Source organism: Phacochoerus africanus, chromosome 8 (genome assembly GCF_016906955.1).
Source record: "Phacochoerus africanus isolate WHEZ1 chromosome 8, ROS_Pafr_v1, whole genome shotgun sequence".
Lineage (NCBI taxonomy): Eukaryota > Metazoa > Chordata > Mammalia > Artiodactyla > Suidae > Phacochoerus > Phacochoerus africanus.
The window spans coordinates 55,607,572-55,631,562 of NC_062551.1; the positions used below are offsets into that span (position 1 = coordinate 55,607,572).

At 53.2% G+C, this 23,991-nt stretch overlaps 2 protein-coding genes across 3 annotated transcripts; both read right to left on the reverse strand.

Moving 5' to 3' along the window:
- Window positions 1-482: 482 nt before the first annotated feature.
- LOC125132959 (kallikrein-5-like) lies at window positions 483-9,235 on the reverse strand. The gene is made up of 6 exons (XM_047790845.1): window positions 9,147-9,235; window positions 8,808-8,891; window positions 6,802-7,072; window positions 5,495-5,751; window positions 5,258-5,391; window positions 483-971 (listed from the first exon to the last, which is right to left on the reverse strand). The coding sequence occupies exons 2-6, from the start codon at window positions 8,884-8,886 to the stop codon at window positions 816-818; spliced, it is 897 nt and encodes a 298-aa protein (XP_047646801.1). The 5' UTR covers window positions 8,887-8,891; window positions 9,147-9,235; the 3' UTR covers window positions 483-815.
- Window positions 9,236-12,101: 2,866 nt separating this feature from the next.
- On the reverse strand, window positions 12,102-19,473 carry LOC125133852 (kallikrein-6-like). 2 transcript variants are annotated; one of them, XM_047792468.1, is made up of 6 exons: window positions 19,237-19,473; window positions 18,774-18,821; window positions 17,608-17,764; window positions 16,305-16,552; window positions 15,143-15,279; window positions 12,102-12,723 (listed from the first exon to the last, which is right to left on the reverse strand). In XM_047792468.1, the coding sequence occupies exons 2-6, from the start codon at window positions 18,817-18,819 to the stop codon at window positions 12,571-12,573; spliced, it is 741 nt and encodes a 246-aa protein (XP_047648424.1). In that variant the 5' UTR covers window positions 18,820-18,821; window positions 19,237-19,473; the 3' UTR covers window positions 12,102-12,570. The 2 variants fall into 2 exon arrangements, with proteins under 2 accessions (XP_047648424.1, XP_047648425.1); XM_047792469.1 differs by lacking the exons at window positions 17,608-17,764; window positions 19,237-19,473 and having other exon boundaries at window positions 18,774-18,815.
- Window positions 19,474-23,991: the final 4,518 nt, after the last annotated feature.

A 23,991-nucleotide genomic window follows, 5' to 3' on the forward strand; every position in this document is an offset into this window, starting at 1 on the left:
TGGAGATTCCCAGGCTAGGTGTGGAATGGGAGCTGTAGCCACCGACCTACGCCACAGCCACAGCAATGCTGGATGGAGCCACTTCTGCAACCTACACCACAACTCAGGGCAACGCCAGATCCTTAACCCACCGAGCGAGGCCAGAGATCAAACCTGCATCCTCATGGATACTAGTCGGGTTCTTAACCCGCTGAGCCACAATGGGAACGCCTGGTGATCTTTTTCTTGTCTGTCTTTTCCTGTCTACATGTGGTAGGAATTTTTCTGATTTGCTGGTGGCAGTGTCTCCAGCATCTGAAGACCATTGTTGGCACGAAACCACCAGCTGATCAAAATTTGTGAAGAATATGAAAAGCAGCTCAAGTGAATCTTTGTTCCCCACACCTGAAATAACCCAAGGGAACAAACACAGCCCATGCCCAAAGGCTGAGTCACTTGTTCCTGGATGCCTGGCCATCTGGGGAAGAGACCACACACAGAGCCCACTTCTCAGAGGCTTTATTTCTTGGACCAAATCTGGGTCACAGCTGCTAAGCAGGTGGAAGCCGAGGAAGGCAGGCTGGGGAGACTGGGGTGCAGCCCTTGCCCTGGTCTTGATGGAAATTGTCTTCAGCATCTGGACCAGAGAGCCTGGTCCATCCAGGGTCCAGGAAGGGGGACCCTGATTCCAAGAGGTGGGGCGGGGAGAGCTGGATCAATAAAGAACTTCAACATTTTGGGGGAGGAACTTCAGTCTGGAAGGAGTGTCTGGGTCCCTGCAAAGGTGGAGACTTGCAGGGGGCAAGGGATGCCAGGATGCCAGGTCCCGGAGTGACTCATGAGTTGGACCGGATGGTGTCCTGGATCCACTTAGTGAACTGGCAGAGGTTGGTATAGACGCCGGGTCTGTTGGGCTTGGCGCACGGAGAGTCTCCCCAGGACACGAGGCCCTGGAGGGTGCCATGGCAGACCACCGGGCCCCCGGAGTCACCCTGTAGAGGAGAGACGGAGGCACAGAGAAGCAAGCGATGTGGGGAGAGGGGAAGGAGTCGCACGGGTGAGGAAAGACGGGGCAATAAGAATAGAGGTGGGAAAATAGAGAGATGAGGAGACACAGACAAAGGCAGAGAGAGAGAGAGGCAGAGAGGAATGGTGTTAATATTTTACTCCAAGTGCACCTGCAGAAACCCCATGGGTCCCTCTCTACCCAACCTCTAGCCTCTTTTCTGTCTCCCTCCAGGCATGTCTGTTTCCCTCTATTTCTCTCTCCCGCTCCCCTCCAGCCTCTGAATATTGCGTTTCGTCTACTGGACACGCTTTCCTTTCCTTTCTTCCCTCTTCACCCATCCTCCACCCCAATCCATCTTGGACTTGACTTTTGCAGAGAGGCAGTCCTCCACCCCTGGGTGAGGGTCTCTCAACCTGGGCACGCCTGACACTGGGGCCAGATAATGCTTTGCTGCGGGAGGCTATCCTGTGCCTTGTAAGATGCTTAGCAGTGTCCCTCTACCCACGACAGGCTAGGAAACCCCACCGTCCCCACCAGACACAGCTATGATGACTAAAAGCATCTCCAGCCATCCCCATACATCCCCTGGCGGGGGGGGGGGGGGGGGGGCAGAATTACCCTGGGGTTGAGAATCACTCCCTTGGACCAATTTGGATCGCTGGTGCTGAATTCCCCATAGAGCCCTATAATTACCCTCTTCCAATAATAGCATTCTTTATGGCCATTTTTTATTTCTGTTTATGCAAAGTACCTATGACTGGCTTCTTCTATTATAATACAGATGCTGATTTTGAGGCAGAAAAGCTAAGCTGCCCTGATCCGCTAAGGTTCAACTTTCTTGTGGTTTAATGTCTCTCGTTATTTTTTTTTTGCTTGCTCCTGTTTGATATCCCTGCAGAGTTTCTTTTGACTGGCACTTAGTTCAACCGCTCTGAGCCTTGGCACCTCGGCTGTAAAACAGAACGACTAATAATGGTTAAATGAGTTAATGGGCTGATGCATGGGCACCACTTAAACGAGTGTCTGGCAATTTGTTCGCTGCTATTATTATTAATATACTATTAGTATTGTTGTTATTCCTTCTTGCCACATTCGTGGCCACACCCAGACCATATTCTGGTATGAAAAAGCCACCTGAGGTCCAGGGGAAAAAAAAAAAAAACCCAAAACCCAAGATACTAAGCTTGGCTACAGAAAAGCGAAATGGGGAGTTCCCATGGGGGCACAGTGGAATTGAATCTGACTAATATCCATGAGGATGCAGGCTTGATCCCTGCCCGCACTCAGTGGGTTGGGGATCCAGCGTTGCTATGAGCTGTGGTGTAGGTCACAGATGCAGCTCAGATCCTGCTTTCCTGTGGCTGTGGCTATGGCCAGCAGCTGTAGCCCTGATTTGACCCCTAGCCTGGGAACGTGCCACGGGTGCGGACCTGGAAAAAAAAAAAAAATCCCCCATCCACCCCTTTATCTAGAAGTATTTGCTCCCAAGTGTTAAGTGGGAACAAAGTACGATCTGGGGGAAGCTTCTCACAGCCATCAGAAGGGGACTGGAGGGCTGTCTGAGCCCCAGCCAACTAAACACCAGTTTTACTGAAACATATTCCTGCCAGCAGAGAGCGTGTTAATTTCAGTCCTGCTCTGAGCCTTTGGGGGCCTGAATACAAAGAAGAGTCCTGAGCTGTAACAGTTTAGTTTCTTTTATCCTCAACAATACAGCTCCCATGACAACACATGGAGAAATATTTGCTGAACTATTGGGCCCCATCCATCCCTCCAGGCTCAACTCCTGTTCCCCAAACAGGCTGGCTCTTTTCTTTGAATCAGCCTAATGCCTCCCTGCCTCAGGGCCTTTGCACAGTGCTTTTCTTGCTTTTAACCTTCGAAAGCCTGGCTCATGTGTGTCATTCAGGCTCTGCTCAGAGGCCACCTCTTCGAGGCCTCTCAACCATCCTTCCAAATATTGCCCCCATCACTGGCTATCATAAAACTTTTATTTTCTGCAGAGCCTTTACCAATCTCTGATGAAATCAATCTGTTTATGCTGTATCTTCACCATAGGGCTTTCTTGCTTTTTTTCTTTTTTTAACTTTTTTGCTCCTCCAGCTCTACCAAAAACTTTGTAATCAATCCTCTCTCTCTCTCTTTCTTTCTTTTTTTTTTTTTTTTTTTGCTTTTTAGGGCCACACACTTTTTTAGGGCGGCATATGGAGGTTCCCAGGCTAGGGGTCCAATAGGAGCTACAGCTGCCGCCTATACCACAGCCATAGCAAAACCAGATCTGAGCCAAGTCTGCAACCTACACCACAGCTCACGGCAACACCAGATCCTTAACCCACTGAGCGAGGCCAGGGATCAAACCCGCAACCTCATGGTTCCTAGTCGGATTTGTTTCTGCTGTGCCACGACGGGAACTCCTCCATCCTCTCTATTAAATACGTTATTTTCCTCTTTCTTTTGGGTGTGCCTGCAGCATGCATAAGTTCACAGGCCAGGGATAGAACTTGAACCCCAGCAATGACCCAAGCCACAGCAGTGACAATGCCAGATTCTTAACTGCTAGGACACCAGGGAACTCCCAATATTTTCTTTTCTTTTTTTTTAATTAAATTTTTTTTTCTTTTTAAGGCTGCACCTGTGCTATATGGAAGTACCCAGGGTAAGGGTGGAATTGCACCTGCCAGCCTACGCCACAGCCACAGCAATGTGGGATCCAAGCCACATGTGGGACCTACACCGCAGCTCGAGGCAACACAGATCCTTAACACACTGATCAATGCCAGGGATCAGACCTGCATTCTCACAGCCACTATGTCGGGTTCTTAACCTGCTAAGCCACAATGGAAATCCCCCCCGATGTTTTCTTTTCAGAAATACCTACGATGGGTTTCTGTTTTCCTTCCTCAAAACATTTCACTAGCATTTGTCAGAAAAATTTCCTACTACAGATTTTGTGGGACGAAGATACTTGACTGTATCTGTCTAAAATATGCCAAAATAGGAGTTCCCGTCGTGGTTCAGCAGGTGACAAATATGACTAGTATCCATGAGGATACAGGTTCGATCCCTGGCCTCGCTCAGTGGGTTAAGAATCCGGTGTTGCCGTGAGCTGTGGTGTAGGTTGCAGACGCAGCTCAGATCCCGCGTTGCTGTGGCTCTGGCTACAGCTCCCATTCGACCGCTAGCCTGGGAATCTCCAAATGCCACGGGAGCAGTCCTAGAAAAGGCAAAAGACAAAAAACCAAAAAACAAAAAACAGCCTTGATCTCTCTCTTGAGATCGTGCTGTCTGATATAGTGGCCACGAGGCCCCCTTGGGCTCTCTCTTGAGCCCCTGACACATGGCTAGCCCAAACCAAGATATGCTGTCAGTATAAAAATACACACTGGCTTTCAAAGACTTACTACGAGAATAAAAGGATGTCGAACATCTCATTTGTAATTGTCTCCTATTAATTATACCTTGAAATGATGGCACCTAGGATACATGGGACGAAGTAGGGTGTTCTATTAAAATAGTTAATTTCACCTGGTGGGGGGGGGTTGTACTTTTCTTATAATAGGTACTGCAATATGTAAAATGACACTTATAAAGAGCCAAAACGTGGACACAACCTAAATGCCCATTGAAAGGTGTATGGATAAAGGAGACGTGGTCTATATACACAATGGAATATTACTCGGCCCTGAAAAAAGAAGGAAATGATGTCATTTGCAGCCCCCTGGATGGGCCCAGAGTGTCTCATACCAAGTGAAGTAAGTCAGAGAGAAAGACAAATACCATATGATATCACTTATATGTGGAATATTAAAAGTGCTAAGAATGAACTTATTTACAAAACAGAAATAGACTCAGGCTTAGAAAGCAAAGGGGGGTGGGGGAGGGGTCAATGAGGCATTTGGGACTCACAGATGCACGTTATTATATGCAAAAGATATAAACAAGGACCTCCTGTACAGCACATGGAACTATATTCAATATCTTGTAATAAGCTATCATGGAAAAAATCCAAAAACGAATATATATATGTGTGTGTCTATACATAGACACATATATGCTGTATTTAAACCATACATTAAATTGCACATCCAGCTGATAGTATAATTTTGCTGGCCCGCACTGCTCCAGCATATGAGCTCTGTGAAAACAGAGGGCCCAACGGATCCGATCACTGCAGAGTGGGTCCCCAGCCCCTCCTATAGCAAGGTGCCGGCTCACAGAGTTGGTTTCAAGGTGTATCTGCTCAATGGACGGAGAAGCCGCGAGCCTTACCTGGCAGGAGTCTCTGCCCACCTGGTCCCCGGCACAGAACATAGTGGCATCTATCTGATTAGGATAGGCCTTCTTGCACCTGTCCTCACTGAGCACAGTGATGTTCAAGCACTGGAGGACGTCGGGGTACTTCACTGTCAAATGGAGAAATGCAGAGCAGGGCCACGGTGAGGGTCAGGGTCAGGGAGTGGGAGACAGCAGACTTGGCTGGGTGTTAGAAGGGACCTGGACACTCACCCTGGGGACTGCTGGTTGTGCCCCAGCCAGACACCAAGCATCTGGTCCCAGCAGTTGGACAATGAGAGGAGATGTTGATAGGCCTGACGGCCTGAGTCTCATGGATTTTTCTGTTCAGTTTGATGAGCATGAGGTCATTGGAGTGGCTGGGGTGGGAATAGCCGGGGTGGGGGATGGACTTGATGCCCCGGAACAGCTGCTGCCCAGCTTCGTAGGTGGGTGACAGGGAATAGTGGCCAAGACGGATTCTGAAAAATCTGATCGCGACCAACCCAGATCACCAACCCGCAATGCCAAGCCTGGTCCCTCCCTCAATTCCACTCCCATCTTTATCTCCTCCTCATGCCTACCTCCACCCCTAACCCCAACTCCACCCAGCCCAGCCCAAGACCAATCCTAATCCTTTCCCCACACGAAAGCACCACCATCTGCATTCTCAGCAGCAAATCTAAGCATCCTCAACCCCAAGTCTAACCATGCCCAACCTCATCTCCAACCACCTCCAGCCCTGCCCACAACTCCAAGCCCAAGCCCGTCTTCAATCCTTCCTCTGCTCCCAGTCCCATTCCAGGTCCATGTGGGAACCCTATTCCAGCTCCATTTTGATCTCCATTCCATCCTAGGCTCCATCCACCTCTAATTCTGGGGCCAAACCTGGTTCCATCTCCATCCCAAACCCTCAGCCTGTGCCTGCCCGAACAAAACTCCAACCCATTCTCAACCCCGAACCCAACCCTAACCCTGGCCTGAATCCTTTACCGAATCCTTTACCGACATATGCATTCCCAACTTCCAACGCTGCCATCTCATTCCCATTCCTGTATCTCCAACACGATCCCATCTTCAGCTCCACAGCGATTTCCAGTCCCAGCCCCCTCTTCTTCCCATCCCGCCTCCAGTTCTAAAGCCAAACCAAATCACATCTCCATCCCTAACCTTCCAACATGTGTATTCCTAGCCCCCAATCCATCCCCAACTCCCATCCCTGACCACACCCACTTCCCAATCTCACCCCATCCCCACCCCACTCTCCTCCCCAACTCCATTCTAGGGGTTGAATCAGAGCTACAGCACGGCCCTACACCACAGATCCTTAACCCCCTGAGCAAGGCCAGGGATCGAACCCACAACCTCATGGTTCCTAGTCGGATTCATTTTCGCTCCGCCACGACTGGAACACCCCCAACTCCATTCTAAATCCCATGCCCAAACCCATCCCCACCAGATCCCCACCTTCACGCCCTATGCCCCGCCCCCATTTCTCGCCCCCACTTGTGTCCAGCCCGCCCCTTGAGGCCCCCACTCACTCCTTCCGGCAGTGGGCGGCAGTGAGCAGCCACTGCGGGTTCACCAACACGGCCCCACAGTAGAGCTGGTTGGGTTTCATTAACAGCGCACCCTGCCAGGGCTGGCTGTTCATTCCGCAGTCGGTCCCATTCACGATGCGGGTGCTGCTGCCGCCGCCGTCATCCACCCGGATGTCCTCCCCGGACCTAGGTCCGAGGTCCCTGGTGCCCCCAGAGGGCTCGAGGGCAGAGGGGTTGTCGCAGGAAGCCACGTAGTTTGCAAGGACAGGCTCTGGGGGCAGGAAGGGGGCGGGGCTTGGCTTAAGAGGCGGGACCAGCCAGAGGCCGTCCAACCTCCGAGGGGCGCTCAGGTTGAGGGGGCGGGGTCGGGGTTTTAGGGCTGGGACCTGGTTTCAAGAAGTGGGGAGTGGGGGGGGGGGCGAGGGGGCGTGTCAAGCCTTGGTGAATGGGGGCTGGGCTAGAGGCTGCAGAGCCTAAGACGTGGGAGGAACTCGGGATCTAGGAAAGCCTGGGTAGAGTCAAGGCCAGGGTCCCAAGGAGGCGTGGATGCTCTAAAGAGCCCCGACTTGGGGAGAAGAGGCAAGGGCTGGGTTCTAAGAGCTGTGGCCAGGATAGGAGGTGGTGCCTGGCCAAAAAGGGGGAGAGCCAAAGAGGCTGGGCTTTTTCTCTGGCTGGGGCGGGGGTCGGGGCTCATGGGTCCCTGGCTGGAGATAAAGTCTGGACTTGGGGTACGGTGGAGGAAAAGGAGCTTGTGAGCTGGGCCAGAATTGGAGGAGCGGCAAAGTGGTCAGCATTGGGGGCGGGGGTGTGCTCCTGTGGGGTGGGCGGTGGAGAGCAGAGCTGTTTTGTGCATTCTCACACCCAAAGGTGCCTCCCACGAATGCCCTTGGTCCTCACACAAACCCGCAGACAGGGACACGCGCCCGGCTCCATCACCGGCTCCCATTGTCCATTCACTGATTCACAGGCTTCCTGAGAACCCGGGTGAGGGAAACCCTCGTGCCACCTTCAGTTAGGCATGCAGTCCAAGAAACACACATGCACGTACGATGGCTGTCACAGACGTGCACACACGCAGGTACTCAGAGAGACGTGCATTGTCTCCGTGAGAACAGCTACACACAAAACTCTGACTTGCGGTCCATTCACTTGCCAGGTACACACAGTCGGGGGCAGCCTCATAGGCTCTCCCTCACCCGGGGCCTGGAGTCTCAGTGACCTGTGTCTATGTGCCCGCTATGGAGACACATAGAGACCGTTACTCATGTCTGCACCCAGCACAGTGGTCTGGTGACAAGATGAAATTCAGTGGACCAAGCATGGCACAGGGCCAGTCACCTAGCATCATCCACCTTCACAGAGCCACAGTCTTTGGCACGCTCCATCTGTCACAGCCGGGACCAAAATTACATGCCCATGGGCCCCTACAAACCCACAGTCACCTACGATCATTCATTCGTAGAGCCTCAAACAGTCACAAATAGAGCCATGTAGGATCTGGCACCCGGCCCCAACCACACAACCACAAATGGCTACCTGAAGGTAACTAGTCACACATTTTTATAGTGACAAGCATTTGGGTCACATGCTGTCCCGTAACACAGAGACAGGAACCCCGGACACACACACACAAAACCAAGCAGCTACACACAACCACACGCAGCATTCACAGCTCACACACCCACACAGTCACTCTGACACACACACACACAGAGCATCGCACAATTCACGTGTCTCATGTATCGCCTCACATGTATGTCATCGACAGTCATAGACAGTTACTTGATATGGGAAAAGGCAACACACACACACACACACATACACACACGGTGGGTGGCAGGCACAGCCACACACAATCGCACAATCACAAATACAGACACACGTTTGCCCCATCTTGGAGCCCTGCCTTGTCACATGTGGTCCCCCAGTGCCCCAGAGAGAGGCAGCGACAGCCACATGCACGGTTAGCCTGCATGCACGCACGCACACACTGCACTTCTGGTTACCTGTCACCCCCAAAATCAGGGCTGTGATCAGGGCACGGACCATCCATGTCCAGGGGGGTCCTGCTGTAGCCATGGTCATTGCACCTGAGGGAGGGGAGGGGAAGGGGGGAGGCCTAGGTGATTCTGGGACCCTTCCCCCTCCCCTCTCCGGGGTCCCAGAGCAAAGAGGGACCACAAGGCCATGCCCCACCCCACCCCCAGCGCCGAGGTGCGATTTCAGATGTAAGAGGAATCAGCACCATCCTCCAGCGGGGAGGGAGGATGGAGAGAGAGATGGGGTGCATCCCAGACCAAAGCCCACGGGAAGACATCCCCCCCCCCCGCTTCCCCAGACCTCACCTGCCGCGTCCCCAAGTCGGGGGTGGGGAATCAGCTCCCAGCTCAGTTGCAGACTCTCTGGCCCCCCGCCGCCGCCGCCGCCGCCGCCGCCGCCGCCGCCGTCGCTGTCCTGCTGCCGCCGCCTCCTCGTTCCAGCTTGGGGCACCCGGGCTGGGTTATAACCACCCACTGATCCCTGGGGCACATTCCCGGGTAGTGAGGTGCCCTGCCGGGCCGTAGCAACCACTCCTGCAGCCTCCCCCTACCTCCGCCCCCAGAGCATCCCCCACCCAGTCCCGCAAGCCACGCCCTACCTCCCTGGCCCCGGAATAGGGAGGGGTCTCCCAAAGGTCTGGCCCATTGACCTCCCCAGCCCGGAGTCCCAGCTCGCCAGCTCTGGGGCGCTCTCTGTGCCCCCTGGTGCTGCCGCATCTTAACATCTTTTCTTCAACCCTTCCTTCTCTTTGAGTTCTGCTGCCCTCTGAATCTTTTGTATTTTTTAGCTTTTTTAGGGCTGCACCCAGGGGCGTATGGAGGTCCCCAGGCTAGGGATGGAATCAGAGCAGCAGCTGCCAGCCGACAGCACAGCCACAGCAAGGCCAGATCCAAGCCACACCTGCGACCTACATCTCAGCTCAAGGCAACATGAGATCCTTAACCCGCAGGGCCAGTTGCCAGATAGGCACCAGCTGTGGCAATGCCAGATCCTTAACTCCTGTGCCAGACTGGGGATGAAACCTACATCCCAGGGCTCCAGAGACACGGCCAACCCTGATGTGCCACAGCAGGAACTCCTTTCTCAGACGTTTAAGTTTAGCTTACAAACTGATTTATCCCAAATATGTCTTTTGATTCCAGGCAAGTCTTTAGAATAACATTTGGTCTCATTTACAAACTAAGTGAATGGAATGTCCTCAAACATTTAAAACTGCTTTTCTAAAACCAACACATTCCATCTCTTCTGGAAGTCCTTCAGTTTTTCAGCAAACCTTCCAGGGGATTTAAGTAAGTTTGAACATCTATGCATATTGCACATATAAATATTACCAGCATTGCATTCTTTCCAGTATGCCCACACTAGAGAGAAACGTGATTTGACTCTAACTTAAAAAATCACAGAGCTGGGGCGGGGAGGGGATCATAGAGCTGGAGTTCTCTTTGGGACTTAGCAGTTAACAGTCTCGACTAGGATCCATGAGGATTCGGGTTCAATCCCTGGCTTCACTCCATGGGCTGGGGGTGCAGCATTGCTGTGAGCTGTGGTGTAAGTCAAAAACGAGGCTCAGATCCCATGTGGCTGTGGCTGTGGTGTAAGCCTGCAGCTGCAGCTCTGATTAGACCCCTAGCCTGGGAACCTCCACATGCTGTGGGTGTGGCCCTTAAAAGAAAAAGAAAAAAAGAAACACATATCAGCATTGGAAGAAGAGATTTGTGGCTCAGTGCTAACAAATCCAACTAGTATCCTTGAGGATGCAGGTTCGATCCCTGGCCTCATTCAGTGGGTTAAGGATCTGGCATTGTCTTGAGCTGCTGGTGTAGGTCAGAGGCTTGTAGGCTTGAATCCTATGTTGCTGTGGCTGTGGTGTAGGCCGGCAGCTGCAGCTCTGATTCGACTTCCATATACCATGGGTGCAGCCCTAAAAAGCAAAAAAAAAAAAAGGAAAGAAAAATAAAATTCCAACTCCCACGCTGGACCTTCTCTTTCCCTTCTCTGGGGAACTGCTACCTGACCCATTCGCCTGACTTAGACGGTGCTTTGTCTTCCTTGGAGATGGCGGCATGGTGTCTCTGAGAACAGGGACAGACCTGGGGCTTGGGGTGGGGCTGTGTGCATCCAGTGAGGTCATGCCTGGTGCACGTGGGTGGGAGAAGCTCAGGAAGCACGTAGAAGCCTGGGGCCTCACCCAGTTGTGCCTGTCCGCTCCCCTCATTTGTGGGGAGGGTCTCTAGCCTCTCCCTCCTCCCTGCCCTTCCCTCTCCCCCTCAGTAGACCGCAGCAAGGTCTCTCTCACACCCACATCTGAGTCCATCCTTCCTTTCCTCAAGGCCCTCAGGGCCAGGGCCAGGGCCAAGTTCTTCTGCCTGGCACTCCAGGAAGCACCAGGGCCCCATCTTCCGTGGACCTACATTCCCAGCGATGTCACCCACTTCTCCCACCTCAACTCCTCAGCCGCCACCATCCTGGGTGATTTGCCATCTCCTGGACACCCCAGATGATCTCACACCCCCCGGACTTTTCAGCTGATTTTAGCTGAGAATGCCACCCACTCAAACTTCTCCACTCGGTACACGCATAGTCAGCCTCCCTTCTCCAGTCCCATTTTCTCGGTCTGCACCGCCACCTCCACCTGTTCCCTGGTCTCCGGTCTCTCCCTTCTGGTCCATCCTGCCGATTGCTCCCACTCACATCCCCTCCATGGCGCCCCATTACTATCAGGAGAAACCCCTGCCTTTCAACCTAGAATCATGGAGGACTGGGTCCCCTCTTTTATCTTAGCTCTCATCACTCTTTTTTTTTAGGGCTGCCCCTGCAGCTTGTGGAGGTTCCCAGGCTCAGGGGCCGATGGGACCTGAAGCCCCAAGCCTGTGCCACAGCCACAGCAACATCAAGATCCGAGCCGCCTCTGCAGCCTACACCACAGCTCACCGCAACGCCAGATCTTTAACCCACTGAGCAAGGGCAGGGATCGAACCTGCAACCTCATGGCTCCTAGTCGGATTTGTTAACCACTGGGCCACGACGGGAACTCCTTAGCTCTCATCACTCTTATCCACACACAGTGGCTCCCAGCCTGCTCACGTCCCTGCTTCTGCTGCTACAAGGGGAGTTTTGGGGAGAAAGCCACCCCCCAGGACACCTGTAAGGGGGCGGAGCCACGAGGAGGAGAAAAGTCCAACTGGGCTGTATAAGGGAACTAAGGCTATTTGGGCTTCAGCAAGGCAGAGGCAGGACAAAAGCAGAAAAAGAACCAATCATAAAAGTCACTCTTTATTGTTCACCCCGGGGTGCCAGGCACTCTTGGATGTGTCACATGTTCACAACCTTGAATCTCCCCAAAGCCACCTTCTTATGAGGAATCAACGATATTATGCTTGTTCGACAGATGAGAAAATCTGTACGGTGAAGGGAGGCAAGAGGCAGAGCTGGGACCCCCAACTGGGATTTGGCCCGACTTGGGACCACTCCTCCGCAGAAAGAAATCAAGCCCGTGGAAAAATCAAGGAGGGAGAGAGGCTTGGAGGGCATTATTCTGTCTTCTCTTAGGGGCGGGGGTGGGATCTCAGCCCACATCCCTGCTCACCCTGCCGTGATGCAAGGATGGGGCTGGGGTAAAATCAGGGAGTTTCTGTGCTGTGGTGTCACTGCCTTTATTAAGCATTAAGGGTTGAGTCTGGGTAGGTGGGGTGGGGGGGCAGCTCAAGAATTGGAAGTCACATGATAGGGTCAGTTGGCCTGAATGGTTTTTTGGATCCAGTGGCCGTATCTGCAGACGTCAGTGTAGACCCCCGGCTTCTCCTTGGATCCACAGGGGACGTTACCCCATGACACCAGGCCTCGGAGATGGTCACGACACACGAGTGGACCCCCAGAATCACCCTGTGGGGAAGAGGGAGAGAATCAGATACGGACTTGAAGATAAAGAAAGAGAGGGAGAGAAGTTCCCGTCGTGGCTCAGTGGTTAATGAAGCCAACTAGGGACCATGAGGTGGCGGGCTCGATCCCCGGCCTCACTCAGTGGGTGAAGGATCCGGCGTTGTTGTGGCTGTGGCGTAGGCAGGCAGCTACAGCTCTGATTCAACCCCTAGCCTGGGAACCTCAATATGCTTCGGGTGTGGCCCTAAAAAAGCCAAAAAAAAAAAAAAAAGAAAGAAAGAAAGAGAAGACACAGAGGAGACAGACGCTCAGGAATAGAGAGAGAGACAGGCAGACGCAACGTCACAGACAGGGAAATAGAGACCGAGGGACACACAGAAACACAGAGGAACAGAGAGAACACCCAGATCCAGAGAAGCATTGATGGAAAAAGGGCGAGGAGTTCCTGCTGTGGCGTAAGGGGAACAGTGGCGTCTCTGGATTGCTGGGCAAGTTCCATCCTCAGCCCCGAGCCGTGGGTTAAGGAGCTGGCATTGCTGCAGCTGCGGTGTAGTCAGGACTATGGCTCAGATCTGATCCCTGGCCCAGGAAGTCCTTAGGCCACAAAACAAACTGTGGCGTTCCCATTGTGGCTCCGCAGTAATGAACCCGACTAGTTCCCATGAAGATGCAGGTCCACTCCTTGGCCTCGATCAGTGGGTTCAGGATCCCTGAGCTGTGGTGTAGGTCGTGGACGTGGCTCAGATCCCCTGTGGCTGTGGCTGGGCTGTAGGCCGGCAACTGCAGCTCCGATTCAGCCCCTAGCCTGGGAATTTCCAAATGCTGCAGGTGAGCCCCCACCCCACCCCCAAAAAAAAGAAAAGAAAAGAAAAAAAGAAAGAAAGAAAGAAAAAGAAGGGAAAAATATGGGTTGAGAACAGACTGAGAGAAGCAGAGGGACAGAATGGGGAGGAGAGAGAGAAATGCATATATACGTATGTATGTGTGTTATGTTTTACATATGTTTTGTGTGTAATTTCCACATTTTATTTATTTATTTATTTACCCTTTTGTCATTTCAGGGCCGCACCCACGGCATATGGAGGTTGCCAGACTAGGGGTCGAATTGGAGCTGTGGCTGCCAGCCTACCCCACAGCCACAGCAACGCAGGATCCTTAACCCACTGAGTGAGGCCAGGGATCGAACCCGCATCCTCATGGATACTAGTTGGGTTCGTTAACCGCTGAGCCACAACGGGAACGCCCTCTACATTTCTATTTTAAGTATATATATGTTTGTAGGTTTATGTATCTAATTATATTATGTCTATAATATAGTCTTTATAATAATACATAGAAAGGTGGAGAGATATTTGCTAACGAGAGGATGGACAATCTCAGAGATGGGGCTCCTCCACCTTCCCTTTCTTTGAGTCCAGCTCACTGTGGATCCCTCTTCTCTGCCTCTTTCTCCCTCTTGGCTGGTCTCTGCAGATCCTTCAGTACACGGGGTCCGTTTCAACATCAAAAAGAGAGAGCCAGTGGGTGACAGAGGAGGAAACCCAGGTTAGAGGTGTTTGGGGAGTTCCCACTGTGGCTCAGAGGTAACGAACCCGACTAGAATCCATGAGGATGTAGGTTTGATCCCTGGCCTTGCTCAGTGAGTTAAGGATCCAGCGTTGCCAGGAGCTGTGGTGTAGGTGGCAGATGAGGCTCGGATCCGTGTTGCTATGGCTGTGGTGTAGGCCGGCCGCTACAGTTGCGATTGGACCCCTAGCTTGGGAACTTCCATATGCTGCGGGTGTGGCCCTTAAAAAAAAACAACCAACCCAGAACAAAAAAAAAAACAAGGTATTTGGGGTGGGGATGGTGCCACCCCACTCACCACTAGGGTCCCCCTCCTGCACAGCTTGGCTAGTTCCAAGTAGGACTTGTTGGAGGATCAACAGTCTCCTGGCACCATCTGCCTCCTCACTGTGTCTCTCTGGTTCTTAATCTCTTCATCTCCATTCTTTATCTTTATTATTATTATTCTTTTTTAGGGCCGCACTCGCAGCGTATGGAGATTCCCAGGCTAGGGAAACGAATTAGAGCTGCAGCTGCTGGCCTAAGTCGCAGCCACAGCAACGCGACCTACACCACAGCCCATGGCAACATCAGATCCTTAACCTACTGAGTGAGGCCAGGGATCGAACCTGGGTGGAACCTAGTTGGGTTTGTTATCGCTGTGCCACAACGGGAACTCCCTCATCTCCATCCTTGTCTCTGTGCTTCCTGTTTCTGCTGGCTGCCTTTACATCTCTGCCTGCCCCTGACTATGTGTATGGAATTGAGTCTCCCTTTTCATGCCCCTGATTCTCTCCCAGGTTGTCTCTGTAAAGTTTGGTCTGTGTGTCCATCTTTTCCTGCCTTGGCTGTGTAACTGGTGCTCCCGTGTCCTCACCTGGCAGGAATCCTTCCCATACTTCTCATCCCCGGCACACACCATGTTCTGGGTGATCTGGCCAGGGTAGGCACGCTCACACTCCTTCCGGGGCACCAGGTGGAGGTATGCACACTGGATGGTGTTAGGGAAATCACCTGCAGAGAGAAATGGGCCAGGAATCCTTCACAACCCACCCTTCCCATGTCCCGCCCCACGATTATAAGTCCTCCCTCCCCATTGGTCCCTATTTCCTATATGGTGCTCATTGCCAAAGCCCCATTGGCTGCTCCTGATGGGTCCCGCCTCACATCATTCTTCCCTCCCATTGGCCTGTCTTCCTCATTCTCTTTTCTTTACCTTCCTCATTAATTACACCTTCTTTGCCAGTCCCACCTTCTTCGGTTGTCTCACTGGACCTCTAGACTCTCTTCCTCTATTAGTCCCTCCTCTGTTATTTCCCTTCCTCCTTCATTGGACCTTCTTGTCCATTGGCTCATTCTGATTAGTCACCTCTTGACTATTGGTTCCTTTGTAACTGGTCCCGTCTTTCCTCATTGGCTCTCATTTCCTACTGGCCATTCCTCCAAAGGTCCAATAGGTTCTTTCCTAAAAGGCCTCATCCTCTCCCATCAGCAGGCTCCCTTCCTTTTTGGCCCTTCATTCACAGGCCCACCCTTGATGCTTCTTGCTGATCTCTTGCACTTTTTTCTGCCTCTAGTCCTTCCTCTAGTGACTTCTCTTGACCAATGACTCTTCCCAACTGGTCCCTCCCCCATGAGCTCTCTCTACCCTGTTCGTTTCCTCAATTTACATCCTTCAGCTGGCTCTTCTCCTTTATCGATCTCTCTTCTTCCATTAGTGCCTTTTCCATTCATCCTTTCTTGGTCATCAGTGCATCCTGATTGGTCCCTTTTGACCACCAGCCCCCTTCCTGCTTAGTATTGCCACACTGACCCTTGCTTCTCATTGACCCTTCATCTCATGACCCATGTCTCCATACCATCCATCCACTGGTCTACTTTCCCCATTGGCCGGTTCATTCATTGGCTCAAAATCCATATTTGCCCTCCCTCCCTGTTGAACTTTCACCCACTGACACACTGCCCCATTGGTTCTCACCATTAGCCCACATCCCCATGACCCATCACCCATTGGCCTGTATCATTCTCACCCTACTGACCCTCTGCCGTCTTGCCCCAGCCTAGGATGTGGCAGCTGGTGTAGTTGGCCAAGCAGTTTCTTTCCAGGGCCAGGGGCTGGATGTGTTCAGAGAGTCGAGCTGGATGCGACAGGTGCAGCAGCATGATGTCCTGGTCATGGGTGGCGGCATTGTAGCCAGGGTGGACCACGGTCCGGACAACAGAACTCTGCTCCTGGAAACTCTCCCTTTGCTGAAGGTTGTGCTTCCCCAGATAGACCTGAAGATTCCTGGGAAGGAGAAGGACAGGGTCTCACCTGGAGTCCTTGGGCTGCAACTGAGGCTTCAAAGGGGGCTATGGTGGGAGGTGGGGGTAGGGGGTAGCCTGGTATACCATGAACCCCTCTGGCCTCCTCCCCTCACTGTCCTTCCAGCTCCATAAATGACAACTCCATCCTTCCAGAAGAACCCTGGAGAGTATTTTTTTTTTCCTCTCTCTCTCTTTAAGGCCACACCTGTGGCATATGGAAGTTCCCAGGCTAGGGGTCCAATCAGAGCTGCAGCTGCAGCCACAACGATGGCACAGCAACGCTGGATCTGAGCTGCATCTGTGACCTACACCACAGCTCACGGCAATGCCGGATCCTTAACCCACTGAGCAAGGCCAGGTATTGAACCGGCAACCTCATGGTTGCTAGTTGGGTTCGTTAACCACTGAGCCACTACGGTCTCCTGCATTTTTGATGGGAAGGTAAATTGGTGCAGCCACTATGGAGAACAGTATGGAGGTTCTTTAGAAAACTAAATATAGAGAAACCATATGATCCAGCAACCCCACTCCTGGGCATCTATCCAGACAAAACTATACTTCAAAAAGATACATGCAGAGGTCCCGTCGTGGCGTGGCTCAGTGGAAACGAATCTAACTAGTATCCATGAGGATGCATGTTCGATCCCTGGCATTGCTCAGTGGGTTAAGGATCTCGCATTGCCGTGAGCTATGGTGTAGGTTGAAGACTCGGCTCGGATCCCGAGTTGCTGTGGCTGTGGTGTAGGCCAGGGGCAGCAGCTCCGATTGGACCCCTAGCTTGGGAACCTCCATATGCCATGGGCGCGTCTCTAAAAAGACAAAAAAAAAAAAAAAAAAAGCAGCCTTCTGGTTGTTTTCCTCACGGCCCTATCCCTGGGGCCCCTGACAGTGCCTGGCACACATGTAGTACTCAGTTAAAGCCTGGTCACTTGAACTTCATTATCAGATGAGGCAGTAGGATGTGTTTCACGTCGGGTCCCAAGTCTGCAAGGGTCTAATTGCAGGCCCCTCCTCATGCTGGGCGTGGGGACTCACGGTTTTTTGCAATGAGCAGCGGTGAGGACCCACAGGGGATGGATAAGGACCCCGCCACAGAGCAGGTGGCCAGAGACATAGAGGGCAGCTTGGTAGGGGTGAGATGTCTGCTCACAGGGGCCGCCGTGCAGCACCTTATTCTGCTCCTCGGCCGGGGCTGAGGGAGGAAGGGAGGGTCTGAGTCAGAAAGGGGGCTCTGGAGACGTCAGGCACATCCCCCAAGGTGGACCCCGTTCCTGTCTTCATCGTCAAGATCAACTCCATACCCCCTCCGACTTATTCTGCCCCGCATCCCCCAAACCAACCCCATCCTAAACTCTTCCTCATACCCACTTCCCATCTCTTCTTTTTCTTTTCTTTTCCTTTTTTCTTTTTTTTAAGGACCACATCTGCGGCATATGGAAGTTCCCAGGCTAGGGGTGGCATTGGAGCTGCAGCTGCAGCAACACCAGATCCGAGCCGCATCTGTAACCGACACCACAGCTCACAGCAACGCCAGATCCTTAACCTACCGAGCAGGGCCAGGGATCCAACCCGCATCCTCATGGATACTAGTTGGGTTTGTTACCACTGAGCCACAAGGGGAACTATCTTTTCTTTTCTTTTTTCTTTCTTTCTTTTTATTTATTTATTTATTTATTTATTTACTTGCTTTTTAGGGCTGCATCTGAGGCATAAGGAAGTTCCCGGGCTAGGGGTTGCATCAGAGCTGCAGCTGCCAGCCTACGCCACAGCCACAGCAATGCAGGATCCGAGCCACATCTGCAACCCACACCACAGCTCATGGTAACGCTGGATCCCCAACCCACTGAGCAAGACCAGGGATCGAACCCTCATCCCAGGGATACAAGTTGGGTTCCTAACCCCTGAGCCACAACAGAACTCCCCCATCCGCAAACAGTCTTATCTTCAAACCCACCTCCAACCAGCTGCCCTGTCTGTCTCCCCATCTCCACAAGCAACCTCATCCTCAGACTTCCCTGTCTTCAAACCTTACCCCTTCCCTGTCCGCATCTTGCATCCCACACTCAGCTCATGATGGCCTCCTCTTTCAAAACCAACCCGCTCCACACCCATGTGAGTCGCATCCCTAGTTCCAATCTCTTCTCCATCAGCCCCCACCCCGCCCCCCCACCCAAGCCATGCCCAATACCCCCCTTTCCCACCTGCAGCCACCAGAATCAGCGCTACGATCAGCCTCTTCATGGCCATTCCTGGGAGGGGAAGCCAAACGCTCCATCAGTTCCGGCCTCAGACTTGGCCCAGTCCCCTCCCCCTCCTCCCTCCTCCCCCTCTCCTCCCCGACCCCCTCCCCCAGCCTGCCACGCTCTCTTGACCCTTGGCTTCGGTCTCCCATTTAGCCTCCTAACTTCTCATCTCCCTACGGCTTCCAGCTGAGGGTCCCAGGGAGGGAGGTGTAGGTGCCAGCCCGGAACCCAGAACCTGCTGCCCCCCATGCATGTCTCAGGCTTAGTCTGCTCCCAGCTCCACTTTGCCTGCTGAGGAGCAGGGGGAGGCAGGTCCCCTAACCTTCTCCCCTCTCCGTGGGGTTTCTCTCTGGACCTGGGCCCTGTGCCTATCTGCCACTCACTCCAGCTCCTGCGGGTTCAGTGTGCGGTGTGATCTTACCTGCTGCAGGCCGGCTGCCCGGGGGCCTGACTCTTGGGTTGGGCAGGACAACACGTGCCTCAGGCAGAGAGATGGGGAGATGCTCAGAAATGCGGGGAGCCACAGGGAGAGAACGGCCGCTGAGAGCAGAGAAGAGGGCCAGCCACAGAGTCAGAGACGGAGGGCAGGACAGAGGTGCTGTGGGGCCCAGGGCCGGACAGAGAGCCCGAGCTCCCTGGCCTCCCTGGTAGAGGCTGGTCCTGTCCCCAGATGCTCCTGGTGCTCCCTTTTAACCCCTGTCTCCCCAGGTCCCTGAGTCAGGAGGCTGCCCCGCCCTTTCCCTCCTCCTCACCCAGGTCTCCCACGCACATTCCTCCCCCCCAGCCTGCTCCTGATGCCCCTGACCTTGGCTGCCAGGGATAGGAGTGCTGGTCCCTGAGTGCAGCGGGGGCCCAGACTCCTGGGTCTGAGGGAGGAGGGGCTGGGGGCTGGATCCTGGGTCTGAGGGAGGAGGGGGCTGGGGGCCTGGTTCTTGGGTCTGAGGGAGGAGGGGGCTGGGGCCTGGATCCTGGGTCTGAGGGAGGAGGGCTGAGAGCCCAGACTCCCAGGTCTGCTGGAGGAGGTAACTGAGGACACACACTCCTGGGTCTGAGGAGGAGGGGCCTGGATCTTCAAGGAGAAAGGAGCTGGGAGGGTGCTCACCTGGGTCTCAAGGAGGGAAGGGGAGGAGGGGAAGGTGGAGCGAGGGTTCTCCTCAGGTCCTGGAGCTGGAACCGTTTCTAGGTCCTTGAGCAAGACAATATCTGAGGATCCAAACACCTGCTTCCCAGGTGAGCACACAGGACCTCTGGCCTCCAGGCCTCCCACCCCCTCTGTGCGCTCTGCAGCCTGCAGGCCTTCCCTCCTGGGTCCAGCACCCTTGGGCACTGGGGACCTGGCTGCACGGGTTCAGTGGGGTTGGGGTGATTCACGCACCTGCCCGAATGTCCCTCTTAGGGTGCTGGTGACCTCTGTGTCCCAGAGAGTGCGAGCCAGCAGGCGAGGAAGCATGTGTCACCAAGCAGGTCGCCACCCTTGCCGCGGGCTGGGGTGCAGACCCAGGCGCTATGGGGAAAGGGCCTTGGAACAATCAGGCTTTGTCTGCCCCCAGCCCAGTGCCATGCTCCTGGCAGCTCCATTTCTCAAGCGCTCTTCCGGGCAGGCTGGAGGGCGGCTGCATCAATAAGCTTCCCTTTGTCCCCATCTGACAGTCCAGTCCTTTGATGACCCACCCACCTCGGGCCCGGATATTGTGGCTCTCCACCCTCCTGGTCCCTTGCCTCCCAGTCCGCTGCTCCCCTGCGCCGCCCGGTCTCTCTGTCCATCTCTCTCCCTGGCGGTGATGGGGGGGGGCCTCCAGTCTCTCTCTGTCTCTCTCGCTCTCTCGCTGTCTCTCCCTGCATCATCTTCTCTGTATCTCTGTCTTTCCCCCTTGAGTTTCTGAGTCTCTTGCTGCTTATTTCTCTTGGCGCTTCCAGGAGAAGTCCGCATGTGCGCGCATGAGCGCACCAGCAGGCAGCCGTTTGACTTGGGGAGCAGCGGAGGGGCAGGGGGACACAGGAGGGTTTTGGGGCTTGATGACATTTAACACACACCGAGAGGTATGGAAATAAGCAGGAATGCAGGAACCTTTGAGTGACATGGGAGTGTGATGAGAGATGCGGGTCCAGGAAGCTATGGAGGGATCCAGGGGGATTTGAGGAAGGTGCCTTTGAACTTGGGCTTTTGGTCTGGAGGAGGGGGCGGGTAAAGGGCTTGGCCCGAGTGGGGAAACGGCAGACGGGTGCAGAAGAGTGCGGATGGGTGCAGACTGGAGGAGAGAGGGTGTGTGAGGCCGCGTGGAGGGAAATGGGTGTGGTGATTACAGGACCAGCTGAGATGGAAAAGGGGGGCTTTGGGGAAAGTCGTTGGGTAATAAGTACGACTGATATGAATAATGGCCACCTCAGCACCAGCCGGGGCCGGGCACTATGGGTAATTTTAATTCTTGCATTAAATGGCATTGTCACCACCTTTGCTTGGCACTGTTACTCCTGGGATGAGAACCAAAAGCTTTCTGGGCTGCTCCCCTCACCGACCCCTCCTCCCCGAGTCCCCCAGGCCCTCACTGAACTCAGCATCTTCATGCCAGGACCCGCTGTCCTCCTTGGCTCCAGGGTTCATGCCAGGACCCGCTGTCCTCCTTGGCTCACAGTCTGTTAATGTCCAAGCCTTGTCCCATCGCTTCTTCTCTCTATGTGGTCCTTTGTCACTATCACTGTCCCCTGCTCAGACCTGCTCCTCTCCCACGTAGGCCATTGCCCCAAGCTCTTCCCCTTCTCTGTATCCTTTGCTTGACCTTAGAGGCATCTTCCTGTGTCCAGAGTTGAGCCTGCCTCTCTCCTGCTCACAGCCCTGGCCTGGATCTCCTGGGACCTTCAGGATGAGGTCCCAACCCTTCAGACTGGCTTTGGAAGACCAATTGGTGCTGGCCAATGGGAATATAATGCCAGGGGAGTTCCCTTAATAGCTCAGTGGTAATGAACCCAACTAGTACCACGAGGGCGCAGGTTCGATCCCTGGCCTCACTCAGTGGGTTAAGGATGCAGTGTTGCCACGAGCTGTTGTGCAGGTCACAAATGCAGCTCGGATCTGGCCTTGCTGTGACTATGGCATAGGCTGGCAGCTGCAGCTCCGATTCAACCCCTAGCCTGGAGACTTCCCTATACCGTGGGTGGGGCCCTAAAAAAGAGAAAGAAAAATATAATGCCAGATACATAAGCCCTTTAAAGTCGTCTCGTAGCCACGATTTTTTAAAAAGTAAGAAGAAACAGGAGGGGTTCATTTTAATATTTCATTTCGCCCAATGCATCCAATGCTCCTGGCCCCCTTATCTCTTGTACTCCAGCGATGGAAATGCCTTAAAGTTCTCTTGAACCATGGCATGCTTGCTGACCTCTGGGCCTTTGGCCTTTGCTATTCCTTCCTCCCAGAATGCTCTTCCCACCTTCTCCCGGCAACAACAACTCGTCCTTCAAGTCCTTTGCTGCAATATTACCTCATTCAGGAAGCCTGAGCACCACCCAACTTCCAAACTCCTGCAGTTGGGTAAGGCACCCTCATCGACCTTCCTGCAGCAGGTGCCTCCTTCATGTCACCCTGGACGGTGACCATCTGGATCCATGTCCGTCTCCCCCACACTGTACCATGAGCTCCCTGAGGGCAGGCACTGGGTCTGACTCACCCCTCTGTCCCAAGCAACGGCACAGGACTTGGCCCAGAGGAAACCTTAGGAAATGGTGACCAAATGACTAAATGACTCCATTACGCCCACTCCTATTTTATAGAAAAGAAAACCAAGGCTCAGGGAAGGGAATTTAATTGCTCAACATCGAAATCCTGGGAGACAGTGGAGCTTGAATTGAAAGGCAACTTCCAACATGGCAGTGGACATGGCCCATCTCCTGGCACCCCCATTGGCTCCACCTGACCACCAAAGGGGATGAGCGGATTGGAGAGGAGATGTTGAGAGCCCTGGGGGAAAGGAGGGAGGTGGTAGGCAGTGGGGAGTGGAAGAACCTCTACGAGAGAGAATGAAGTTCCCAGCTCTAGGTGTTTGCCAATGGCCTTCATGATTTTCCCATCCCCCCCAATAAGCCATGCATGCTTATTTATGGGATATTTTTCTCTAAAGCGTCATGCTCTGTAAAAGTCTTCAATAAAGTGGTTTTTTTTGTTTGTTTTTGTTTGGTTTTTTGTTTTTTTGCTTTTTTTTAGGACCACACCTGGGGCATATGGAGGTTCCCAAGCTAGGGGTCCAGTTGGAGCTACAGCCGCTGGCCTACACCACAGCCACAACAACTCAGGATCCAAGCCGCATCTGCGACCTACAGCACAGCTCACGGCAACGCTGGGTGCCTAACTCACTGAGGGAGGCCAGGGATCGAACCTGCGACATCATGGTTCCTAGTGGGATTCGCTTCAGCCGTGCCATGATGGGAACTCCCCACAAAAGTGTTTTATAAGAAGACTTTATGGGAGGATACACAGGGAAAAGAGCCAGAAGTCACAAAGAATAAAAACCAACACTCATTTCAAGCTTATTCTGTGTTAGATGATGTTTTAACACTTTCTCTTTCTCTTTTCTCTTTGTCTTTTTAGGGCTGCACCCGAGGCATATGGAAGTTCCCACGCTAGGGGTCAAATTGGAGCTACAGCTGCCAGCCTACACCACAGCTCACGGCAATGCCGGATCCTTACCACACTGAGTGAGGCCAGGGATCGAACCTGCATCCTCATGGGTACTAGTTGGGTTCTTAACCCACTGAGCCACAAGGGGAACTCCCATCTAGCACTTTGGGAAGTAATGGCCTTGAAGGCTGATAGCGTGCAGAACTGGGGTTGGAACTCCAAAAACCCAGTTTCTAGAGTCAGCATCTTTGACTATTACACTCTACAATTTTTCCAAAGAAAAAAGAAATTAAAAAAAAAATTTCAGGAGTTCCTGTTGTGGCTCAGTGGTTAACGAATCCGACTGGGAACCATTAGGTTGCAGGTTCAATCCCTGGCCTTGCTCAGTAGGTTAAGGATCTGGCTCGGATCCCTCGTTGCTGTGGCTTTGGCGGAGGCCAGTGACTACAGCTCCAATTAGACCCCTAGCCTGGGAACCTCCATATGCCACGGGAGTGGCCCTAGAAAAGGCAGAAAGACAAAAAAAAAATTTCAACAAGGGGAGCTCCCACTGTGGTGCAACAGGAT

Bases quoted from the DNA above. Each gene is read 5' to 3' on its own strand.
- LOC125132959 (XM_047790845.1), bottom strand. From the start codon at position 8,886: ATGACCATGGCTACAGCAGGACCCCCCTGGACATGGATGGTCCGTGCC. The intron at 5,752-6,801 runs GTGAGTGGGGGC...GGTCGCGATCAG, and splicing joins GCCGCCCACTGCCGGAAGGA to ATTTTTCAGAATCCGTCTTG. The intron at 972-5,257 runs GTAAGGCTCGCG...TCTCCTCTACAG, and splicing joins TGGGCAGAGACTCCTGCCAG to GGTGACTCCGGGGGCCCGGT.
- LOC125133852 (XM_047792468.1), bottom strand. From the start codon at position 18,819: ATGGCCATGAAGAGGCTGATCGTAGCGCTGATTCTGGTGGCTGCAG. The intron at 17,765-18,773 runs GTGGGAAAGGGG...TTCCTCCCTCAG, and splicing joins GCTGATTCTGGTGGCTGCAG to CCCCGGCCGAGGAGCAGAAT. The intron at 15,280-16,304 runs GTCAGTAGGGTG...TTCTCTCTGCAG, and splicing joins CTGGGGCAAGACGGCAGAGG to GTGATTTCCCTAACACCATC.